The sequence below is a fragment of the Saccostrea cucullata genome, unplaced genomic scaffold (assembly GCF_032062105.1).
Source record: "Saccostrea cucullata isolate Sc308-1 unplaced genomic scaffold, CSIRO_AGI_Scuc_v1 ctg2378, whole genome shotgun sequence".
In the NCBI taxonomy this organism is placed as follows: domain Eukaryota; kingdom Metazoa; phylum Mollusca; class Bivalvia; order Ostreida; family Ostreidae; genus Saccostrea; species Saccostrea cuccullata.
The window spans coordinates 48,963-69,628 of record NW_026936140.1 but is presented as its reverse complement, the minus strand read 5'-3'; the positions used below and the strand labels follow the sequence as shown (position 1 = coordinate 69,628).

The 20,666-nt window shown below is 33.7% G+C and overlaps 3 protein-coding genes across 3 annotated transcripts; 1 reads left to right on the top strand and 2 right to left on the bottom strand.

Moving 5' to 3' along the window:
* Window positions 1-7,743: 7,743 nt before the first annotated feature.
* Window positions 7,744-8,937, top strand: LOC134244859 (uncharacterized). The gene has a single exon (XM_062727105.1). The coding sequence runs from the start codon at window positions 7,744-7,746 to the stop codon at window positions 8,935-8,937; it is 1,194 nt and encodes a 397-aa protein (XP_062583089.1).
* A 19-nt stretch (window positions 8,938-8,956) lies between these two features.
* LOC134244863 (uncharacterized) lies at window positions 8,957-12,555 on the bottom strand. The gene is made up of 6 exons (XM_062727110.1): window positions 11,786-12,555; window positions 11,483-11,670; window positions 11,109-11,243; window positions 9,644-10,261; window positions 9,259-9,370; window positions 8,957-8,969 (listed from the first exon to the last, which is right to left on the bottom strand). The coding sequence occupies exons 1-6, from the start codon at window positions 12,361-12,363 to the stop codon at window positions 8,957-8,959; spliced, it is 1,644 nt and encodes a 547-aa protein (XP_062583094.1). The 5' UTR covers window positions 12,364-12,555.
* Window positions 12,556-16,159: 3,604 nt separating this feature from the next.
* LOC134244862 (kappa-type opioid receptor-like) lies at window positions 16,160-18,182 on the bottom strand. The gene has a single exon (XM_062727108.1). The coding sequence runs from the start codon at window positions 18,174-18,176 to the stop codon at window positions 17,211-17,213; it is 966 nt and encodes a 321-aa protein (XP_062583092.1). The 5' UTR covers window positions 18,177-18,182; the 3' UTR covers window positions 16,160-17,210.
* Window positions 18,183-20,666: the final 2,484 nt, after the last annotated feature.

Sequence of the window (20,666 nt, the reverse complement as noted above, 5' to 3'; positions counted from 1 at the left end):
CATGTCCCACAGTAGGATTCGAATCCGCGACGTAAGAATCAACTCCTTATTCTGCGAGTCTAGAGCAGACGCTGTAACTTCTGCGCCACGAAGGCGTCTAAAAGTACAATTAAGAGAAACTAAAAGAGCTGTGAATCGAAGGTGAATTTGGAATACAACTTAAAATCGATTTGAAGTGTAGATACGCCAGAAGTACTCAATAAATGTACAGGATACACATAATTGTCTGATAAATCTGTTTCATATTTGGATATTTTACTTGAAGAAGACACTAATGGTAATCTAACAAGCAAGCTTTATGATAAACGTGATGACTGTAACTTTTCAATCGTCAGCTTCCTTTACTTATGCAGCAATGTACCTTTATCAGCTGTCTGCGGGCTTATATTTCTCAGTTGATTCGGTACGTAAGAGCATGCTCTACATATATACAATTTCTAAAATGAGGTTGATTATTAACAAACAAGTTGATGAAGCAAGAATATCTGCAGTCTCGTTTAAATTCATCATTTCGTTAAGTTCTGTGGTCGATTCAATGACCTTGTCAGCAAATACAATTAATCATTGAATCAAGTGCTGATGGACGTTTTTCATGCTACTTATTAGGCCATTATTAGCACTCTAAATTGTCGACAGATTTTTCCTTTATTTCCCGACCATGTCAAGGAGCACATGGCGGGTGTGACCGGTCGGCAGGGGATGCTCACTATTCCATGGCACCTCATCCCACCTCTGATGTTTTGGAGGTCCATGTTTGCTCTGCTCCAATTTTGTATTGGTAAATGGACTTTTGAGCTTTAATACTGTTCGCTATCTCCGTTTATATCCTACAGGAAGACATTTTTAAAACCACATAAATTGTGCAGAAATTCTATGAAGAAGGATATTAGGCAAAAGAAAGGAAATGAAATCACTCTCAAAGAAAAGCTCAGAAAAAGCAAGAGAAGGAAGCTTCAAACCTAATATCAGTTATGAGCTTAAAATTAAGGAGACCTAACGAAAACAAGCAAAGTTTGACAGTCTTTTAGCAAAGCTAAGTTCAGAAGAAGACCTGATCTCCAAAAACCATATAGATATAGTCAATCAGAAATTCGAGCATCCTTTTTTTAAATATCATTTTCAGAGTTTTTATGTGACGCACACTATCATTCACCGGGGAGAGGAAAGTACGACAACCCTGGAAGGGAGATCGAGAGCATAAGTACTGAGACAGGTTGTGTGCAAGTTGAGTATTTGTTTAAAAAAAGGGAGTTGGTCCCACACTGGAAGTCATTGGGACCAAGGAACATTCTTGCAAAACTAATTGTTTCATTAAGGAAATTTTTTTTAACTATATTCGATCCACGATTGCAACCTGTGTTAATAAAGATGCCAAAAATGTTTTTAATATTTCTTAACTATTTAATTTCATTTCAATTAAAATATTCAAAATAAATGATTGCCATTATTATGTTTGTATTTTTAGGTAAAGTGTAGCAAGAAAAATGGTCTTATAGTATGTAGTTTCTTTAATTTCTCCATTCATATGTTTGCAACATCTCTCTAGTCAGTTTTTTTCATTGTACAGGCACGTAGCAACGGGGGGGGGGGGGGGGGGGGGGCCCATTTTTCCCCCGACATTACCTTTACTATAGTAAATGTCCATTGAAAAGATGCTTGGCCCCCCACTTTTGACCAGTATATTCCTAGCAAGGAAATATAAGATAAAAATTGGAAGTGAAAGGAAGTTGGCCTGGAAAAAAGTTGGTTTTTCTCTCGATCAGTCATTATATTATATTAATATCTCTTGATCGAATTCCTTAATCATCTTTTTTAATTGCCAAAAGAAACCAAACTTCGCATATTTTGACAATTACTAGTATTAAGCCTAAAGAAGTCTAGTTATAGAAAAAAAAAACACAACTACTGAGCAAAATTAAATGATTGAAATCATATATACAGTATAGTTGGCCATAAGTATGTTCCCAAAATGGCCGACGTTTTCCGTAGACCTAAGATATTTTTTTCATTGATATTTTGAAGAAGTTCATTTGATGACTTTCCATGTACAGCAGCTAAATTTCAGATTCTACCGAGAAACTATACGACCTTTGCATGGCATTTCCACAGTGATGTTTAAAAGTCTCTAAATGTATCTATCTGCATATTTGCCCAACAAGTGAAGAAGCCGCAAAAATTCTGTTACATGTACTTATTAAAAAAAAATGGTTTTTGACCCAAATTCGTTTCCAGGATGGAAACCTATAAGCATCGTCTACGACATTCCCAGAATTATTCCAAAATATGATCGGGCTACTGTGAGATAAATCAGAGAACCAGAGTTTGTTAAATATATAGATCTTTTTAGTCCCATTTGACCCCACAGTGACAAGCAAATAAAAAAATTGTAGTCCCCCCGCTTTCTGTGTCTTAGACTAGTGGATGGGGTGCCATTATTTATGGCATACTGAGTCAAATAAGAACGCCCTATTATAATATATTTAAAAACACCAAAATTTGAATATCTTGTCACAGGTACATGTAATGCACATGTCTACTATGAAAGCCCTATCTCTTCTCAATTAAAAGTTAAAATTCTGTAGGAAATATAACATTTCTGAGTCTAGGTAACGCATTCAAAAATCATAGTATATTTAGAGAGGTCTTGTCCCGGGTAAAATACAAGTATAATATAAAACTCCTATCTTTTCTCTTTCAAAAGTTATGATCAATTTATTTTTGAAAAGAATGTCAAACTTGAAGGTCAGGGTCACGGTGTCAAACACCATAGTCCTATCTCTTCTCATTCAAAATATATGACCAACGTTCAAGTTTTTGTGACAGACGGACAGACTGACATACGAGTGAGATTTTATGTCCCATCGCTTTCATGAAAACGGGGGACAAAGATATGAATGATCTTCTGCTCAAAATTAACGAGAAGTTCAGGAAAAAGGGTTTTGTCATGTCGTTAAGACTGCTAATCCTAGCCATCCTGTTGCAATACTTCATTTGTTTTTAAAAATTTCAGACTGCATAGTAATATAGTACATAAATGGCCAACATGAACATAAGAGTACTAAGGTCCTCATCCTCCTCTGAGCAGTTCATGCTCAATGCATGTAAATATAACGAAAAAGGTGAAGATATAAACAGTGATCTATCTCCCAAATCTACAAACAATCCTAATCTGTTAAAAGGGCATATCAAATTCCAGAAGTGGGATCAGGTGCCTAGCGGGAGTAAGCGTCCCCTGTCTACCGGTCATAACCGTCGTAAGCCCTATGTATTGAACTTTCCAAAGTTACTTTTATGGAAAAACCTTTAGGTACCCTTACGGATTTCCATACATGCCTTGCAAGATTAAAATTGCTGCCGGAAAATAATAATGCAAAGAAGAAAGATTTTTATTTTTGGATGAGATAATTAAAATATAGGGAAAAAGTAATAAAAATATGGGGGTATCCTACAATTTTCCATACAAATTAAATATAAAAACAAGGCTTACAAGGAACGAAACACGTCAGCTAAAATACGACCCAATAATGTTATACATGTATTTGCTAACAAGCTAGGTCATTATAATGATCATAGAATTTACGAAATGCTGATTAAAACGAGATTGTTGAACTTCCCTTAACAATAAATTATCTTTTTGAAGCCAGCCTTGGTTATTAACTGATTATACTCAGAAGATGACTATCGAATGAGAAGTAGAACATACGTATACCACAGGCAGATGACATCGGAATACTGGTACAAGTTTTAAACTATTATTGTCTACAGTCAATAAAACATCAAAGTAAGAAACAGGTGTGGGAGCCTAGTTGTCCCTTTGGTACTTTTTTTTTAAGTTCAGTGGGATAAAGGACATATTTTGTTAAAATATAATTTGTCGATTTAATCTAAATGTTAATTTGAAGATCCCAGAAGGAGTTTTCTTTTTCTCACGTAGAAGTTTTGGAGTAAATTCTGCTTCAAATGAATATAAAAACGGGTTGGCTAATAAAGGAGTTCAATTAGTGCCCATAAGAATTCCAGCTTTGTTGGAAGTCTTGATCTCCAAAGTCATCATTTTTTAATATTAATTTCAGAGAACCTGTTGGCAAAATCGGAGTTTTGAAACCGACCGGACAAGATAGTCACATAAAGGTAAACTAGAGGTACTGTGAGCAATGAGCTCACTAAATGATACCCCCCGTCTCCCATATGAATATAATGGGATTGTACATTTTTTGTTGTGGGAAACCCAAAATATGTGTTGGATCGAAAAATAAAATAGGAGGTGCACAATGGCAATATGTAATGAAGATTTATCAAATCATCATTAAAATTTCATTCAGTGGTATAGGAGGAGTTGCGGATAAGAGGTGGGTTCCTCTAGGCGTAACAGACAGACAGACGGACGGACGAACAGCTAGACGGACGTACAGCTGGACGGACGGACGGACATACCGATTACTATATACCCTCCCGCTTTTCAACGGGGGGTATAATAAGTCGTTTAAGGTACCGTGGAACTTCACTCAGAGGCTCTTTCCCGACGTCATAGGTAAGGGAGACAACAAAGCGTCTGGTAGACCTTTAATTAAGGAATATTAACTACATTACTGGTGTATGACAAACGTTCAGTTCTATGTTGCATGCTCTCACTTCTGTCTACCTGTCCTCTTTTTTATTGGTCTGTCTTATACGTACGATAGTTTGACGCCATCAGTCAAAACATAATACTCTAGTTTTTAATTTTCTTTTATATTGATCTTGCGCGCTGAAAAGGTAAAATCAAAAATCAACTGCAGTGTTGCGAGGTAGGTTTCATTTTTACATTTACTCTGAAAAATATATTCTTATTTTAAACAACTAATTTTTGTTAATCACAGTTTTCATGATTTAAATCATGTTGATGAATACGTACTTATTTTCATGGAATATTGCAACATAGTAAACTGGAAATGTTCCCCCATTTTGTCATCAAGATTAATATATGAATAAAAGCTTTTTTAAGTTATCTTGTTTTTAGAAATCTGTTATTAGATACTTTTAAAAGAAAATTAATGATAAGTTGACGGCTTTTGCAATTAACTTTCTAATACCTTAATGTGTATACTATGCTTTTTTTTTTTATTATTGTTAGCCGGAAAATAACCGTAATTTCTTAAGATAAGGATTCATTTTTCCTGTGCATTTTAATTTCTTCTTTTTATTCATTATTTATAAAATAGCCTAAATAATACCAACCGTTCATCCGCTGCGATGTATCATGTAATTTATAGGATGTCTTATTACATGTCTCATACAATCGATGTGTAGTTATTAAAAAGAATAACCTTTCTAGATAACAATTCTTATCAGGGATCTATATAATTTACAGTAGTATAAAGGTGCCTGTTTTTATAGGATTTTGGAAATTATTTTACTCATCTGTATGTGATTTTACTTTGACATCTTTATTTTTCGTGGGGGACCAATGTTCAGGGGCTACCTTTACCCAAGAATTTTCATCTCCTCGGATACTTATTTTTTGTCCCCCGCTTGAAAAGTGGGGGATATTAATTTGGGTTTGTCCGTCCGTCCGTCCGTCCGTCTGTCCGTCCGTCCGTCCGTCTTTCTGTCTGTCTGTAACGCTTTCGTTTCCACACGATATCTCGAGAACCCTTTGAGCTTTTGCAATGAAATTTAGCATAGCAACTCCCTATGGACTAAAGAAGACCCCTATTGATTTTGAGGTCAAAAGGTCAAAGGTCAAGGTCATAAATAAGCAAATTCTGTCTGTTAAAACACTTTCGTTTCCACACGATATCTCTAGAACCATTTGAGCTATTGCAATGAAATTTTACATAACAACTCCCTGTGGCCTAAAGAAGACCCCTATTGATTTTGAGGTCAAAAGGTCAAAGTTCAAGGTCGTAAATTTATACATTCTGTCTGTGTGTAACACTATCATTTCCGGGCGATATTTCAAGAAGATTTTGAGCTTATGCAATGTAATTTTATACCAAAACTCCCTAGGACGTCTCTCGCCCCTCTCAAAGTGCCCCGCCCCGTTTGTTTTATTAGTATTTATAGTATAGTCGACTTTCACATTACCGTCGCCATTTTAGGTCAAAGGTCAATCGGCGTAAACATGCCATCGCGTCAGTAGAAACAAGATGGCTACATGTAATACATCAGTCCAGAGGGTCGTTCAATCTGACGTATTTTGTTTTTATTCTGTAGCAAAGATCCATACACGTAAGAAAATCAAAATTCTTTATTATTGAAATTATTAAATAATAATAAATTGCCATTACTTTCATTCAAAATTCGTGCGAATCGGACATTAATTAGTCGCATAGCGTTTCTCCCTATGTAAACACTCATGAAGAGAGACATTATAAACTAGTCTTTAAAATCAATGAATACCGTTTCATACAGAAAAATATTTTTAATCATAGCCTTAATTATTGATATTACTTTGTTTCATCCTACAAAAATGTTTTGTTTTGTTTTTTCAACGGATATGTCATATATAATTGCGGTATTTTAGATCTAATGATCTATACTACAGTAGATATAAGATTTTATTAAAACCAAGAGACATACATCTCATAGGTAGAACACTGTATGCAGTTATGAATAGCAATCCCAACTGCCTGCAGTGCCTCATTTAGTATTATACATACTATTGTACATGTAGATGTATATCTAAGATAAAATTTATGTGTCAAAAAAAAAACAACAAAAACAAACTAGAGGTACTGTGAGCAATGAGCTCACTAAATGATACCCCCCTGCCTCCCTTAAGAATATAATGGTAGTGTCCATGTTTTGCTGTGGGAAACCCAAAATAATGTGTCAGATCAAAAAGTAAAATAGGAGGTGCACAATGGCAATATTTAATTAAGAATATGTGAAAGTCTCATCAAATTTCATTCAGTGGTATGATGCGGATAAGAGATGCATGGGTACCCCAAAGTGTAACAGGCGGATGTACAGACGGATATACCAATTACTATATACCCTCCTGCTTTTCAAGCAGGGTATAACAAAAAACAAAAACAAAAAACACACACACACACACAAAACCAAACAAACACAAAAAGAGATGTCTTAATCATGTAATTATAAGTATTTAAATTGCTATAATTATTAAATTTGATTAGTAAGTCTTAAGAAAGAATGATTAAAGAAGAAAATTTAATTCAAATTTAAGATACCTTGTTTAACATGTTTAAACAAATATACAATGCAGAGTGGCTCTTGGACTGTTCTCCCCTAACTTTCAGTGAAGATGTTAATTACATTCTTTAAATTTTTCAATGTCAAAAAATATTCATTGAAAAATCTTTATGATTTTGTTTTAAATTTCAGCATTTGGTGATGGGTATGTTGCAAAATTTTGTTGAGTTTCTAATTTTCAGTTTAGGAGTTCCAATTATTTTTGGTTTGTTTTTAAACATTATGACCCAGAGAGTTTGTTGTGTCAAAGACTGCAACAGCAGTGGATATCATTTGAAAAAATGGCGAGAACAGATTTGCGAAATGCACTCTTGCAATTTTGGCACATCAAGGTGCATATGCACACCACCCTTTCAGTTATTTCCCTTTCCAACTGAACTTCGCGATCCCCATGCACGGTCTGTATGGAGAAAGAACATAAACAGGACCTCAACAGATGGGAAGAACATTTGGTCACCAAATGACAATTCGCGAGTTTGTTCTAAGCATTTTGTTGATGGTGCACCCTCACTGCTTCATCCTTATCCCACCATAAATCTGGGGCATATGTCATCTATTGTCCCCAAGGGTCGCTTACCTCCAACTAAAAGAGAATTAAATAAAGAAACACCCAAAAAAAGGAAAATATCTGAAAGCCAAAATGACCCTGTTTATGTGTGCAAACTTGATCATGACTATGCAAATCCTTGTATCAAATGTATTGAAAAATCAAAAGAGATTTCAGCACTCAAATCAAAAATCAATGAACTCCAAATTGAGTTAATAAAGCAAAAGAAGCTAAAGCAAAAACCACTTTCCATTACAGACACAGTCTTAAAAAGTAACAAATCTGTAAGATTCCATACTGGTTTGCCTTCATTAAGTGCTTTTCACACCATCTACAAGGTTATTGAGCCAAAGATAAAGAAAACCAAGTACTGGAGAGGTCCTAAGCATGTGTTCCACACCCTTAAACACAAGGTTTTAAAGAAGTCAGGGCCACGAAGATTTCTGTCATTAAAAGAGGAGATGGCATTGACTGTTATGAAATTAAGATTAGGTCTTTTGAATGAAGACTTAGCTACAAGATTCAATATCAGTGCTCCACATATCTCAAAAATCTTCACCACATGGATCAAGATTCTATCCAAATTTCTTGGAACCTTGGTGTTCAATCCATCCAAAGAAGTAGTGCGTGAAAATCTACCACCAGCTTTCAGAAGCAAAAAATATTCATCTGTGCGCCATATCATTGACTGTACTGAGGTATTTTTAGAGAAACCGCAAAATCTAGAGGTGCAGACAAAAACGTGGTCAGATTATAAACACCATCATACTGCTAAGTTTCTGATCAGCATCAACCCATCCGGGATGATTAATTTTTTATCAGACTGCTGGGGAGGTAGAACCAGCGATAAATACATCACAAATAGATCTGGTTTCTACAGTTTGATTGAACCCTATGATGTCATCATGGCTGACAGAGGATTCCAAATCAAAGAAGAGGTTACCCTTCTTCATGCCAATTTGATGGTTCCACCAGGACGTAGAGGAGCTTGCCAAATGTCAGCTGACGAAGTACAGCAAACAAAGCAAATAGCAAACAGGCGTATATATGTTGAGCAAGCCATTCGCAGAATGAAGTATTTCAGAATTCTGAAGCATGAAGTCCCTGCTACTTTATTTCAGCATTTAGATGATATAATTAAAACTGTTGCTGGCATTTGCAACTTGTATCCTCCCTTGCCTAAATACAAATAAATTATTCCAAAATTTTCTCTTATGTATAGCACCTACAAGAACAAGTAAAACATTTTTTCAATTCACAGTAACATTTTTTAATGAATTAAACAACAAACAAACAAACGAACTAACAATGAAATAATATTTAACACTCCCTATGAATAAACAGTTTTTCTCTGTCAATAAATACTCATAATTTACTTGGATGTTGAACATTTCGAACAAAACCACTTATCTTTCTGTTTTAGTACTGTTTGTGTTACATTTACACACTTAAAATGAAACCACAAATTGCATTCATCACAAGCAATGCTTCTGTCACTATAGGATGTAATAGACCCTGTTTCTTTTATGATGTTTCTACACACTGGACAAAAATATCGAGAACTGTTACTTGTACCCACATCAACATCCATAGGTTCTATATTCTCTTGACATTCATTAAGTTTACCTTGTAATAGTTCAGGTACAATGTAATCAGTGAAAAATATAACTAAATTTGGTAACAAAAATTTTGAATATGCATCCTGATCAAATTTGATTCTACATTGTAATGGGCCATTTTTTGTGTATATATATAAATCACACCAATTGCGACCTGTTATGCCGAGCTGACCCTGAATCTGGGTAAAATATGCATGATTTTTTTTAACACAAAAACCATCATTACAAATTTTTACATATTCTGGAAGATGACAAACACAAAAAGATTTACATTTTTTACACTCCGGTACAAGAGGACACTTAACTTCAAGAAGACCATCTCCACAACATGAACAAGAAACCAGTAAATCTGGTGTAGCACTAAGAAAAATATTTCTCTTGTCTATAAACAGACCACACTTTCTTGATGACACATTGACATGTTGTTTTTTATAAGTATTTAAATAAGAACAGATTGCTAATGGCTCAGTTTCTCTACCATATTTTAAAGATTTGATATTGGGATTAATCTTTGTATAGCACATGATAGACTTGGTAAGTGAAGAACAATCTACTTGTACATCTTTTCTACGACCATCCAGAACAGAGTTCACTTTTGTATATACTTGATAAAATTTAGAAGCAGTTATCCGTCCTTTATGCAAGCGGTGCCAATTTTCATTTTCATGTTGTCCAACAGTAAATTTCTCAATAGTTGAAATTTCATAATCATCAATTTTTGGTAAAAAATTTAAAAATTCATAACAAGTATTTTGAGAACCATAAGACTTTGATATGGTTGATAAATCAAATTTATCAATAACAGAAAGGTCTTCATGGCCTGTATCTTCTTCGTTTGATCCTACGGCTCCCTCTGCTTCCTGAGCTGAAGTTGGAACATCACCAGTCCGAGGTAAACCTTGAAGTAAATAAACAAAACTAATCATAATAAGTCTTTGACTGGTGTAAAATTTATCCACGTCTTGTCAAACTAGATATGTTGTATATTATATGATGTACCAAGCCAACAAACTGGGCAAACCAGGAAACATCTCACGGGAAAGTATCGATAAGCAACATAGTAATGTGCCAGATTAGTCAGTGAACATCATTACATGTGAAAACATTTTTACAGTATTTCCATCTTACAAATTTTATAACTATGTTATATAACTTATATAGATTTTTATTAATTAATTAGTAATAATACATTTCAGAATTATACAGTCATGCTAATTGGTTTAAAGGTTGTCAAATGTGAGGAGACAATTTGTGAAGTCTTATTCATGCTCTGAAGGGTGACACCTGTGTTGCCTCCCTTCAAATGACAATAAAATAGCTCAAGCGAGCAATCAGTATGACAACTCTGTTGTCTTCACTAAGTTTAAAATAGGTGTCATAAACAAGATGACTCATATTTACAATTACATAATTAAATTTGTTTACGGATTGGTAAACAATTAATTTTAACAGTGAGGACAAAGTTATATTGAAGATACTTTGAAAGTATGGAATTGGAGCAGTCGATAGAAGAAAACATGATTTGACTAATGTTTTCTAATCTTATGCTATCTTAATATAAGATTCTTTATAATAATAAAACAATCATGGACTGTTCAGAAGGGGACCATCACTAATTATCAGGTCTGAGTAGGGTTGTTGCCCTTTGGCACAAGGGCTCTCAGGTGTCAACTGTACTCAGACTTATGATATGTCTCAATCCCCTGTTATAAAGAGTCCATAATGTTAGATTAGTTATAATTTACCTTTGAATAAACAGGCCTCGGGGACAACACCACGAAGTGCAATGCTCAAACTGTCAAGTATGGCGGTGTTGGACTCCTCATTTTCAAGAGGGTTGTACTTTTTCTTTTCAGTGGCCACTAGTGGTCTGCTTTTAGCTATAAAATTAAATTATATATAAACACAAAATTGATTCATAATCTCTTTCAAAAAAGATATATATTTAGCCTTTCATTAGTGTTTTTGTTGTATATGAAATGAAAAAAAAAAAACATCTAAAGAAATTTAAAAAAATTTATGTATTTCAAGGACACTGTATAATACTCCGGTACTACAGAATATTTAAGTAAACAACAATATGGAAGTATGTTATGAAATCATAGTTTAAATGATATACCATATTTAGCTCGAGAAGATTTTTTCAGGCTGGTACATAAGGCTGATATTTTCTGTGGCTCCAAATCTTTCATCACCTTTGGCTGCACCCAACCACATCTGGCCATAGTACATGATGTCTGCCCATACTGATTAGCAGCCTCGATGCGAAAAAGTAATGCAGCAACATGGTTGCATGTTTGCCCCAATCTACAATATTGATCAATGTCAAACATATAATTTAAAACATGTATGACACACTTTATCTTATTAAATCAAATTTGACCATTAGATAATTAGTAAACTGAAATGTAAATTTTCATACCCTGCAGTACATGTACAGTAGGCTCCCAAAACCTCACCATCCTCTTCCGAAATTGCTGCCCAGCAGTCGTGTAAATCATCTCGAATTCGTTGGGAGGGGGTGCACTTTGCTCTTAAGATGCATTTCTTTTCGCTTGTCAAACGGTAATAAAAAACTTCTTGGAGCCAGCCACTTGTAAAATATTCATATGCTTTGCCAACCTTGTAATCTTTGAGAAGGGAATTTGTAAGGGAGACATCTCCATGCTTTAATAAAAACTGAGTAATGTCAGACAAAAATGTCGGTGGCCACTTATCTATTGCACTCTTCTCGTCCATCCATCCTTCGTATGTTTTCAGGGGGTCTTGGATTCCACAAGCAGATAAAATACTTTCATAGCACTTAGCATTATGTTCTAAAATATCACAAGTTGTTGGAATAATAGGTAGATTTAACTTGGAAGCAGAAAAACAAAGAGCTACAAGTTCTTCTTTAGTACCTGCTTTAGACAGACCCCTCTTGGTTAAATAGGCCTTCAAATTTTCTGTTTTCCATGTTTGGAATTCTTGCAGGGTGTAAATCTGATCTCCAGGATCCATAGTGTAAGTCTATATCAAATTGTGTATACGTAAAATGGCTCAAAATACAGTAATTCGATAAATAAACAAGTCGAAGTTATACCCGCTCAGTATTGTTTTAGCAATAAGGCCGCTTAGGTTAAAGACGTTTACGCCGATTGACCTTTGACACGGGCCGCTTACAACATATTATTGAGGAATGTGAAAGTCGTCTATTACATGTCGCTATTTTTAGCGCAGGGGCATGAGGAGAGTTATTGCGTATAAAACAGGTTCTCGGCGGACTTTATGTTCTTATTACATCTATTAGAACTGTTTAATAAAGGCTAAATAAATCAAACACCATGGATTGTGTAAAATTTTGAGAATACCGAACATGAAAACATGAATATATACATGTATGTGACTTCAGTTCTGCATATACTTCGCTCCATCTAAAGCGACTCCGTGGCCTAGTGGTTATGTCTCTCGCTTCAAATGTGAGAGGTCCCGGGATCGAGTCTCGGTCGAACCTTTCTTTTTTTTTTTAAATACCTTTTTTTTCTTTACTAAATGATAGTATTCAGCATGTGAAATGAAAAATTTATGAGGTTATAAAATCATCATTACAGTGTGATAAATATTCATATAAAAAAATCTATACACATAATAAAGAATAAGCAATCAAATCTTTATATGCATATTGACATACATGTATTTTATTTCCTTCAGTATACATGTATACATTTAATAATTCTACAAATTCAGTTAGGGGGAGCCGACTTTTTCCCTAAGCGGGGGACACGAATTCTCTGAATTAGCTTGTTTTTAAAGATATGGATTCATTGAATCTATTGTATAAAGGAGTAACCTACGAAATTAAGTACATTGGAAGAAGTTAAAGCTCTATTATTGACCCCCACGAAATAAAATGATTCCATAAGATTTCTTTTCTTGTCATATATTGATTCCAATTTTTTGTGCATTGAATATTTGTTTGCTTGAAAAATCTCTGTGTATTTTATTTCTTTTGAATTAATAAACTAGTAGATCATAATTGTTGTTGTAGAGAACATCCCTGTTTGAGACATTTTTCTAATTTACTCGTTCTTTGAAATAATGACACTTTTTCTAGAATTTTCAAAACAGCTATTCAACATGGAAGTATTCAAAGCATGTGGTACAAAGGATGCTTTATTTTAGAGATAATTAATATTGCTTTGTTTGTTTACACTATATTTTAAAGTGCTCTAATTAAAAAAAAAATTCTAGGAGATGAGAATTTGGTCTACATTACGATGTTTCTCATTAAGGTAGGATTCTTCTCTGTTTTCTGACTAGATGGAATATTCAAAGTATATTTGTTGATATGTCTTATATATTTAGATGTAAGAGATTTAAAAGACCATATTTTTCTTTTCTCATCACAATTATACAACTTTAAATAGAAATGGTAAACTGCGTTTGAAAACTACCAGGGACTATATTTTGGCGGAATGATGGCGTATGAAAATATCTTCCTTTCTGCCTCTCAAAATTATTATAGAACATTGAATTTAGTAATAATTTTTACACAATCAAAGACTAGACAAAATTTTCAAATGTAAGTTAAATTAATAATAAAGGACTAAAGTTTCAAAACATATCAAATAAATGATATTTTTTACACATACAAGAACTATGTTGGCTTTTAAATGCTTCAAATCTAAGTACAGATTTGAGCCAAAAATCCGTAAAAAGTAATATTTCTCTCTTAGTAAACGATCAAAACTTTTAGTTTTTGTATCATTTTGTACCTTTATGTGACAACTTTACTACATGTGAAAATTAGAAAATGTTAAATATAGGAAGCATATAAAAATAACTAATAAATCCTAAAAATTTAAGAAAAGTAGAGGAAATTCGGAATTAGCAAATATCCATTTTATTTAAATTATCCATGTCAATTTGGCAATATCATCTTCTAGGCCCTATATGGTAGTATCTTTTTATGCAAAAAGAAAAACATTCAATCTTTTGAATTACATGTAGGGATCGCATGATTGGAAACAGTAATTTTTTATTCTTAATGTCCAGGAAAAAAGTAATGACCTTGACCTGCCGTTGCCTCTAATATTAAATGGTCAAATTTAATCTCACTGATACCATCACTTAGTAATATTGTCCTCTTGATTCTGTGAAAAATTCATTAATTTTTAAATACAAGAAATTTGAGAATAATCCTACCTTAAGCTGCCTTGTCAGGATATTTATTATTTATTTTTTGGTTATTAGTGTTGGTTCTTAACTAACAGCACGATGAATTCTAAATTTAGTGATCGGAGAACAAGAGAAACAGATAACCAGCCATCAAATGAGACACGAATTCGATACATGCGTGTTCTTCCGTGTTGACGTGGAAACTATATGTCAGTTACATTAGCACATTTTAATATCCCTTCTGTTCAATCAGTTTTAACACATATTGAGTCTTGGCATTTAAAGGTGATCTCTTATAAGAAAGTCATATTGTATCTCAAGGTACACTTTCTATTTTTACTTATATCTCGATATTAAGGTGGAATCCTTGTCTGGTTTCTGACTCTAGATGTAATATTCAAAGAATATGTGTTTACATGTCTTATATACTTATTATTTAGATATAAGAGATTGAGAGGAGCATATTTTTCTTTCCACATAAGATCTCAACAAATTAAATAGAAATAGTAACTGAGTTTGAAATCTAGCAGGAACTATATTTTAGGCGGAATGGTGGTGTGTGTGAAAATATATTCTTTTCTGCGTCTCAAAATTATTACAGAACAATGAATTTAGTTATAATTTTTAACACAGTTAAAGACTTGAATTAATTTTTCAAATGTAAGCTAAATCAGCATTGAATAACTAAAGTTTTAAAATACAAAATATATCAAATAAATATGATTTTCCAAACAAACTACAATTATTTTTTCTCCCTTAGTAAACGATCAAAACTTTTTGCTTCTGTATCATTTTGTATCTCTATATAACTTCTTCTTCATATGCGGAAATAAGAAAAGTATAAATAAAGGAAGCATATAAAAATAACTTATATTTCCAAAATTTTTAGAAAAATAGATAAGATTAGAATTAGCTTATATCCATTTAGCTAAATCAGTAAATTACTTATGTCAATTTGGTAATATCATCTTATAGACTTTAAATGATCATATCTTTTCATTTTAAAAAAAGTAATCTTTTGAAATAGAAGTACGGATTGAATGATTGGCAACAGTAATTCATAACTAATTCTTATTCTTAATTTTCATGGAAAAGGTATGGCCTTGACCTGACTTAATATAAGTCATCTAATATAAAACTGGTCAAATTTAGTCTAAGTACACTAACGGATATCATCACTTAGTGATATTGTCTTCTTGATTCTGTGAAAATTTCATTAACTTTAGATACATGAAATGTATGAGAGGAATCCCGCCGTAAGGACCTTATATATATATATTTCGTTGCTACAAATATTATATTAACAGGTTACTGTAGACTCATTAAAATATGCCTACAAGAGGAAATATGACTTTGTAACGCTTGTTTACATGGAGGATGTACTTTCATTTGTGAGAGATACCCACGAAATCCACTAAAAATGAAACATCAGGAAATCTAATGCTTTCACAGTACCACTTATAATAATAACCAATCTCGATCTTTTACAATTGTTAATGCTAGAAGTTAAAATCCATACAATACAATGTATTTTAAATTTTTAATACATAAATTAACACGAAATTAACAGTGTATTTTCATTATCCTTCCAGGCCCCACATGAACATGAACCAAAGTGAGAGCCTGGTCAGCAACCATTCTTTACCTCCCCCACCCCCCTCGCCGTCTCCCTCGTTAATAGTGTTCCTGACCCTGCAGCAATGCGTGTTTCTCATGTCTTTTACCGGAAATTTAATTGTCATTGTCGTGATTCTGAAGTATCTCAAACTCAACACGTTCAGCAACAGAATGGTCATCAGCTTAGCAGTTACAGACCTAGGCACAGGTTTTGCAAGCGGAAGTCAACTTATCTACTTCCTCTTTCCAGAAATAGACAACAATAAAGCATCTTGCTTTATACGGTACCGCATTATTTCAATTATGACCACTGCTTCACAGTCTTCATTACTGTTTTCCACTCTAGACCGTCTTGTAGCTATCTACTTTCCGCACAGATATGGCGACATTATGAAGAAATCACGAGGGATCTTTTTCATTATTTTAGCGTGGTCCTTTGCTATTGTTACCGGTATTTTACCTTTTTTGACCCAGGATGATTGGAACAATCTGCGATTCTGTTTCTACCATCTAGTATTTGATAAGTATATTTATCTCATTGACTCAGTTTCTTTTTATTCCTTCATGACATCTTCTTTTTTCATGAATTTTCTGATTTTGAAAAAAGCATGGTCATTTTTAAACAGACGTCAACCTATATTCGAGACTTCTCAAACTCGCCAAAAAAGGATAAAACTGAGAAATGACGTCAAGTCCGCCAAAGTCTGGGGTTTAGTGACCTTGTTCAACTCCATTTGTTGGGCTCCATTCTTAACGTTTCCTCTTGGAATCGGCCTCGGGGTTTCGTATTCTCTACCAGAATTGTTAGCCATGAACTGGTTAGTATTTTTAGGAATGTTAAACAGCATAATGAACCCGTTCATATTCACCTGGCATCGACAGGATTTCAAGAAATCTTTAAAAAAGCTCTTCAAAATTCGGGAAAATCGAGTGCAACCTGCTATTGAACTCAACGTGATTTCTCTTCGAAAAAGAACTAATTACTCGGAAAATAATGATCAAGCTGGTCCTTCAAGCCAAAGAACAATTTTAACCCGATAAAAAGACACCGAAATCAATTCCTAACTTACAACCTAACTGGCAATGGAAGAAACATTTTGTGTCATAGATGTATCCCTTCCATTCAAGTTCTTGCCCAAACAAGGCATAAGTCTGAACCATTTTTGTCTGAAATCATTCCGTTGCCATGCGTAAATAAAAGGGTTCATAATGCTATTTGAAATTCCAAGAAAAACCAACCAATTTGATAGACTATAAAGTTCAATATCAATTATTCCAAAACCATATCGAATCTGAAAAACGGTATATGGGGCCCAACAAATACTGAACGCCACTGTAACGATTGCCATTATACGAGCGCTACGAATGTCTTTTTCAATCTTTTTCTGTCTTTCCACATTCAGGGAGTTTCCAGGTCTAATTCGAGTTTGGTATTTCCAAGCCTTATGTAGAATAAAACAATACAGAACAACGGAAATGGCCATAAAAATAAACATAGAAAATCCGGTGATAAGATACACGGATCTGTGAAACAGTACATGGTACATACACAAGATACCCGAGTCCCAGTGATGAGCACCGGCAAAAGGAATGAGAAACAATAGAGCTCCAAACAACCAAGCCACGATAACAAGGATATTTGATACTCTTTTGGTCATTAAGTTTTTATAGTGATGAGGCAGGCATATTGCAACAAAACGATCAAAGGTTGTAAACGTCACCAATAACTGGGAAGTTATAGTTACAAGACTCAAAATCTGGTAACGCAAAAAGCACAGAGCCATATTTGTGTTAAGACTGATGATCAGAAAATACAAGACCTGAATTCCTGACGTAAACCCAGTAAACAGATCAGCGATGGACATATTCACGACAAATTTGTTAGTGGCTGTCTTCAACTTTAAGTATTTCACAAAGATGATGATCACAAAAATATTGCCCACGCATGCCAGAACAAAAACGACTTGTTGTAACGTTATGAAGACGACAAGCTTGGACGATAGAGGTGGCTCGGTGGTAGTGGTGTTGGCAGAGGCCATGACAACTTTCTGGAAAAAAAAACAAGTCAGCAAGTCAGTTTAAAAAAAAAGCATGTAATTCAATCAGATTGAAAATTAAAACAATGTACATTATATATGGTACAAATTTTGATAAAGAAAATAAAGATTATGTCGTTTCAGTCCACTGGCTTTTGAGTCTCAAGAAATAAATTAATTCACAGGACAACAAACACTCTCTGAAACAGTTTTGTTTGCATTAAGGCCGCAAAGAAGATATCAAACAATTAGATTTTTTTGTATCCTAAAAAGCAAATTCTAAATAAATACATGTACTTCCGATGTTTTAGTCATTGCTGCTTTCAAAGCAAAAGTACACATTTCGCAACATGATTTCAAACTTCAACAATATTAATACATTTTTGTTGAAAAAATCCATATAAAAATTACCCTGATTATTTAATATCATTGTTCTAAAACGAGCAAAATCTCCTTATTTTCCAAACATATTCCTAGCTGCTTCTATTTTCAGATCTGTTACGTTGTTGGTCCAAAATCCGATCATTATAAATTTATTTTTGAAATATGCCTTCGAGCACATATTTTATAGATCAATCAGTGTTATGCTTTGACTTGTATAGTCAGATTTCCTGGATTTTTTAAAACATGATTTTGTTATCATGCTTTTGTTAACAAGGTTTTCAACACTAACCTTATATTGAATGAAACAGAGATTTTTCCTCTGAAATATCTAATCATTATGCATAAAGATAACTGATTGTTTGCATGATCACGTTAATTTTTTGTACTTTCCCTTTTTTTCCGAATTATGTTGCATTTCAAAAAGAAACGATAATAGCGGTTCCTTGCCGCATTGAAGTGATGGAGAACACAAGATATATATACTTTGTTCAACAAATGAACATTAAAAAAATATTTCCTTCCCACCTTAAAATAATACTTTATTATTTATGTAATTAGTTTTTGTGTTGACGTAAAATTTAGTGAGGCAGTGTGTAGTTTTAGCTGTTTATCACAATTTCATAGCGCGAGAAAATAATTAAAATGTGTTAAATATATAAGTACGGAAGCTGTTAGGTATACGTAGGTATAAAAATATTGTATCTGATGGTCGCAATATGAATTTCTGACCACCGGTTGCCACATAATTAACTGGCGGTTCCAGATCATTATCTGAAGGCCGCCAAATAGTATCAGAAAAAAATTATATGACGGGCGACAGATAAGTTTCTGGCGGCTGCCAGTTATTTATGTGGCGACCGCCAGATAATTATGAAACCAGATATCATATTTTTTTTCTATTTGTACTTACGGATTTCCGAATATGAGCCTTAGATAATAAAATATTTTTAATGCAGCATATATTAATGAAAATAACGAACAGTAATTCAAGCTTAAAAGTCCAAATCGAAGCAGAGCAAATACTGAGCACTAACACATCTTATGTAGGAGTATAGCCTTCTCTGTCAATCGATCTCATCCGCTGGTGCTCCCTGTCATGATGGGTAAAATGGAAAAACCCGTAGATATTTCAATGTGCATTAAAGAATGGCCTAGCAATTTCTTAAAAAAAACGTTAGTCAATAGTCTACATGTGTACTTAACAACAAACTGTATATGCTAACAAGGTCTTTGTATCAATCAGATTTAAAATTTAAGAAATGTTGACTTCAAGCGATACTGATTATATCTTTGTATTATCAATTTGTTTGTCAATAGTTTGCCATGTGTCAAAAACTGTACTTTAAAAGGTATGGGGTCATTACTATGGCCCGACGTATTTTTGTAAGCTCTGTATTAAAAGTTTATATCAACTCAGTTCATTATATTTTTTACCAATGACCTTTGTTAAGAGAGGATATTAAAAGGCAGTTTGCCTGTTCCCCAATCTATTTGAAGTATTATGAATAAATATTGTTTGAATTAAAAACTGTTCTTATGTAGGGCATGCTCTTTCGTACTGAATCAACTTGGAGACGTGAAGTCCATACGTAGATGATATTGATATATTGCTTTATAAATAAGGAAAGATAGAAAAATTGTCCCTACAATTGACATTTAGAATTTAATTTGAATGGAACTTCAGGAAACAATATTATTATTACACAATATATTCGAGAAGTATTGTACATAATAGATGTAGTTACTTTAAACCCCATGAATTTTAAGAAAATTTGAAATCACAAAATTTTACTAAAATCAACAAACATAAAAACGTGCGTCTATTCAACACTATAGGATAACACCAACCTTGTTTAAAATCATCATTTCGCAAATTCTATGGTCTATACAATGGCTCTGTCAGCACGCAGCAAGTACAATCTGTCATTAAGCTGAATTCTGACTGACATTTTTCACACTTATTGTTAGACCATTATTATCATTTCCAGTTTGCCCAATCTTGACAGGGAGCACACGGCGGGTGTGTCCTGCGACAGGGGATGCGTACTCCTTCATAGCACCTGATCCCGCCTTGCTGTCTGACATCATAGGGTTTTCACGAAAAATTGA

Excerpts from the sequence above, each read along its gene's own strand:
- LOC134244859 (XM_062727105.1), top strand. The coding sequence starts at position 7,744 with ATGTCATCTATTGTCCCCAAGGGTCGCTTACCTCCAACTAAAAGAGAA.
- LOC134244863 (XM_062727110.1), bottom strand. The coding sequence starts at position 12,363 with ATGGATCCTGGAGATCAGATTTACACCCTGCAAGAATTCCAAACATGG. Across the intron at positions 11,671-11,785 it reads TACTGTACATGTACTGCAGG|ATTGGGGCAAACATGCAACC; the intron begins GTATGAAAATTT and ends TCAATATTGTAG. Across the intron at positions 10,262-11,108 it reads CGAGGCCTGTTTATTCAAAG|GTTTACCTCGGACTGGTGAT; the intron begins GTAAATTATAAC and ends ATTTACTTCAAG.
- LOC134244862 (XM_062727108.1), bottom strand. The coding sequence starts at position 18,176 with ATGGCCTCTGCCAACACCACTACCACCGAGCCACCTCTATCGTCCAAG.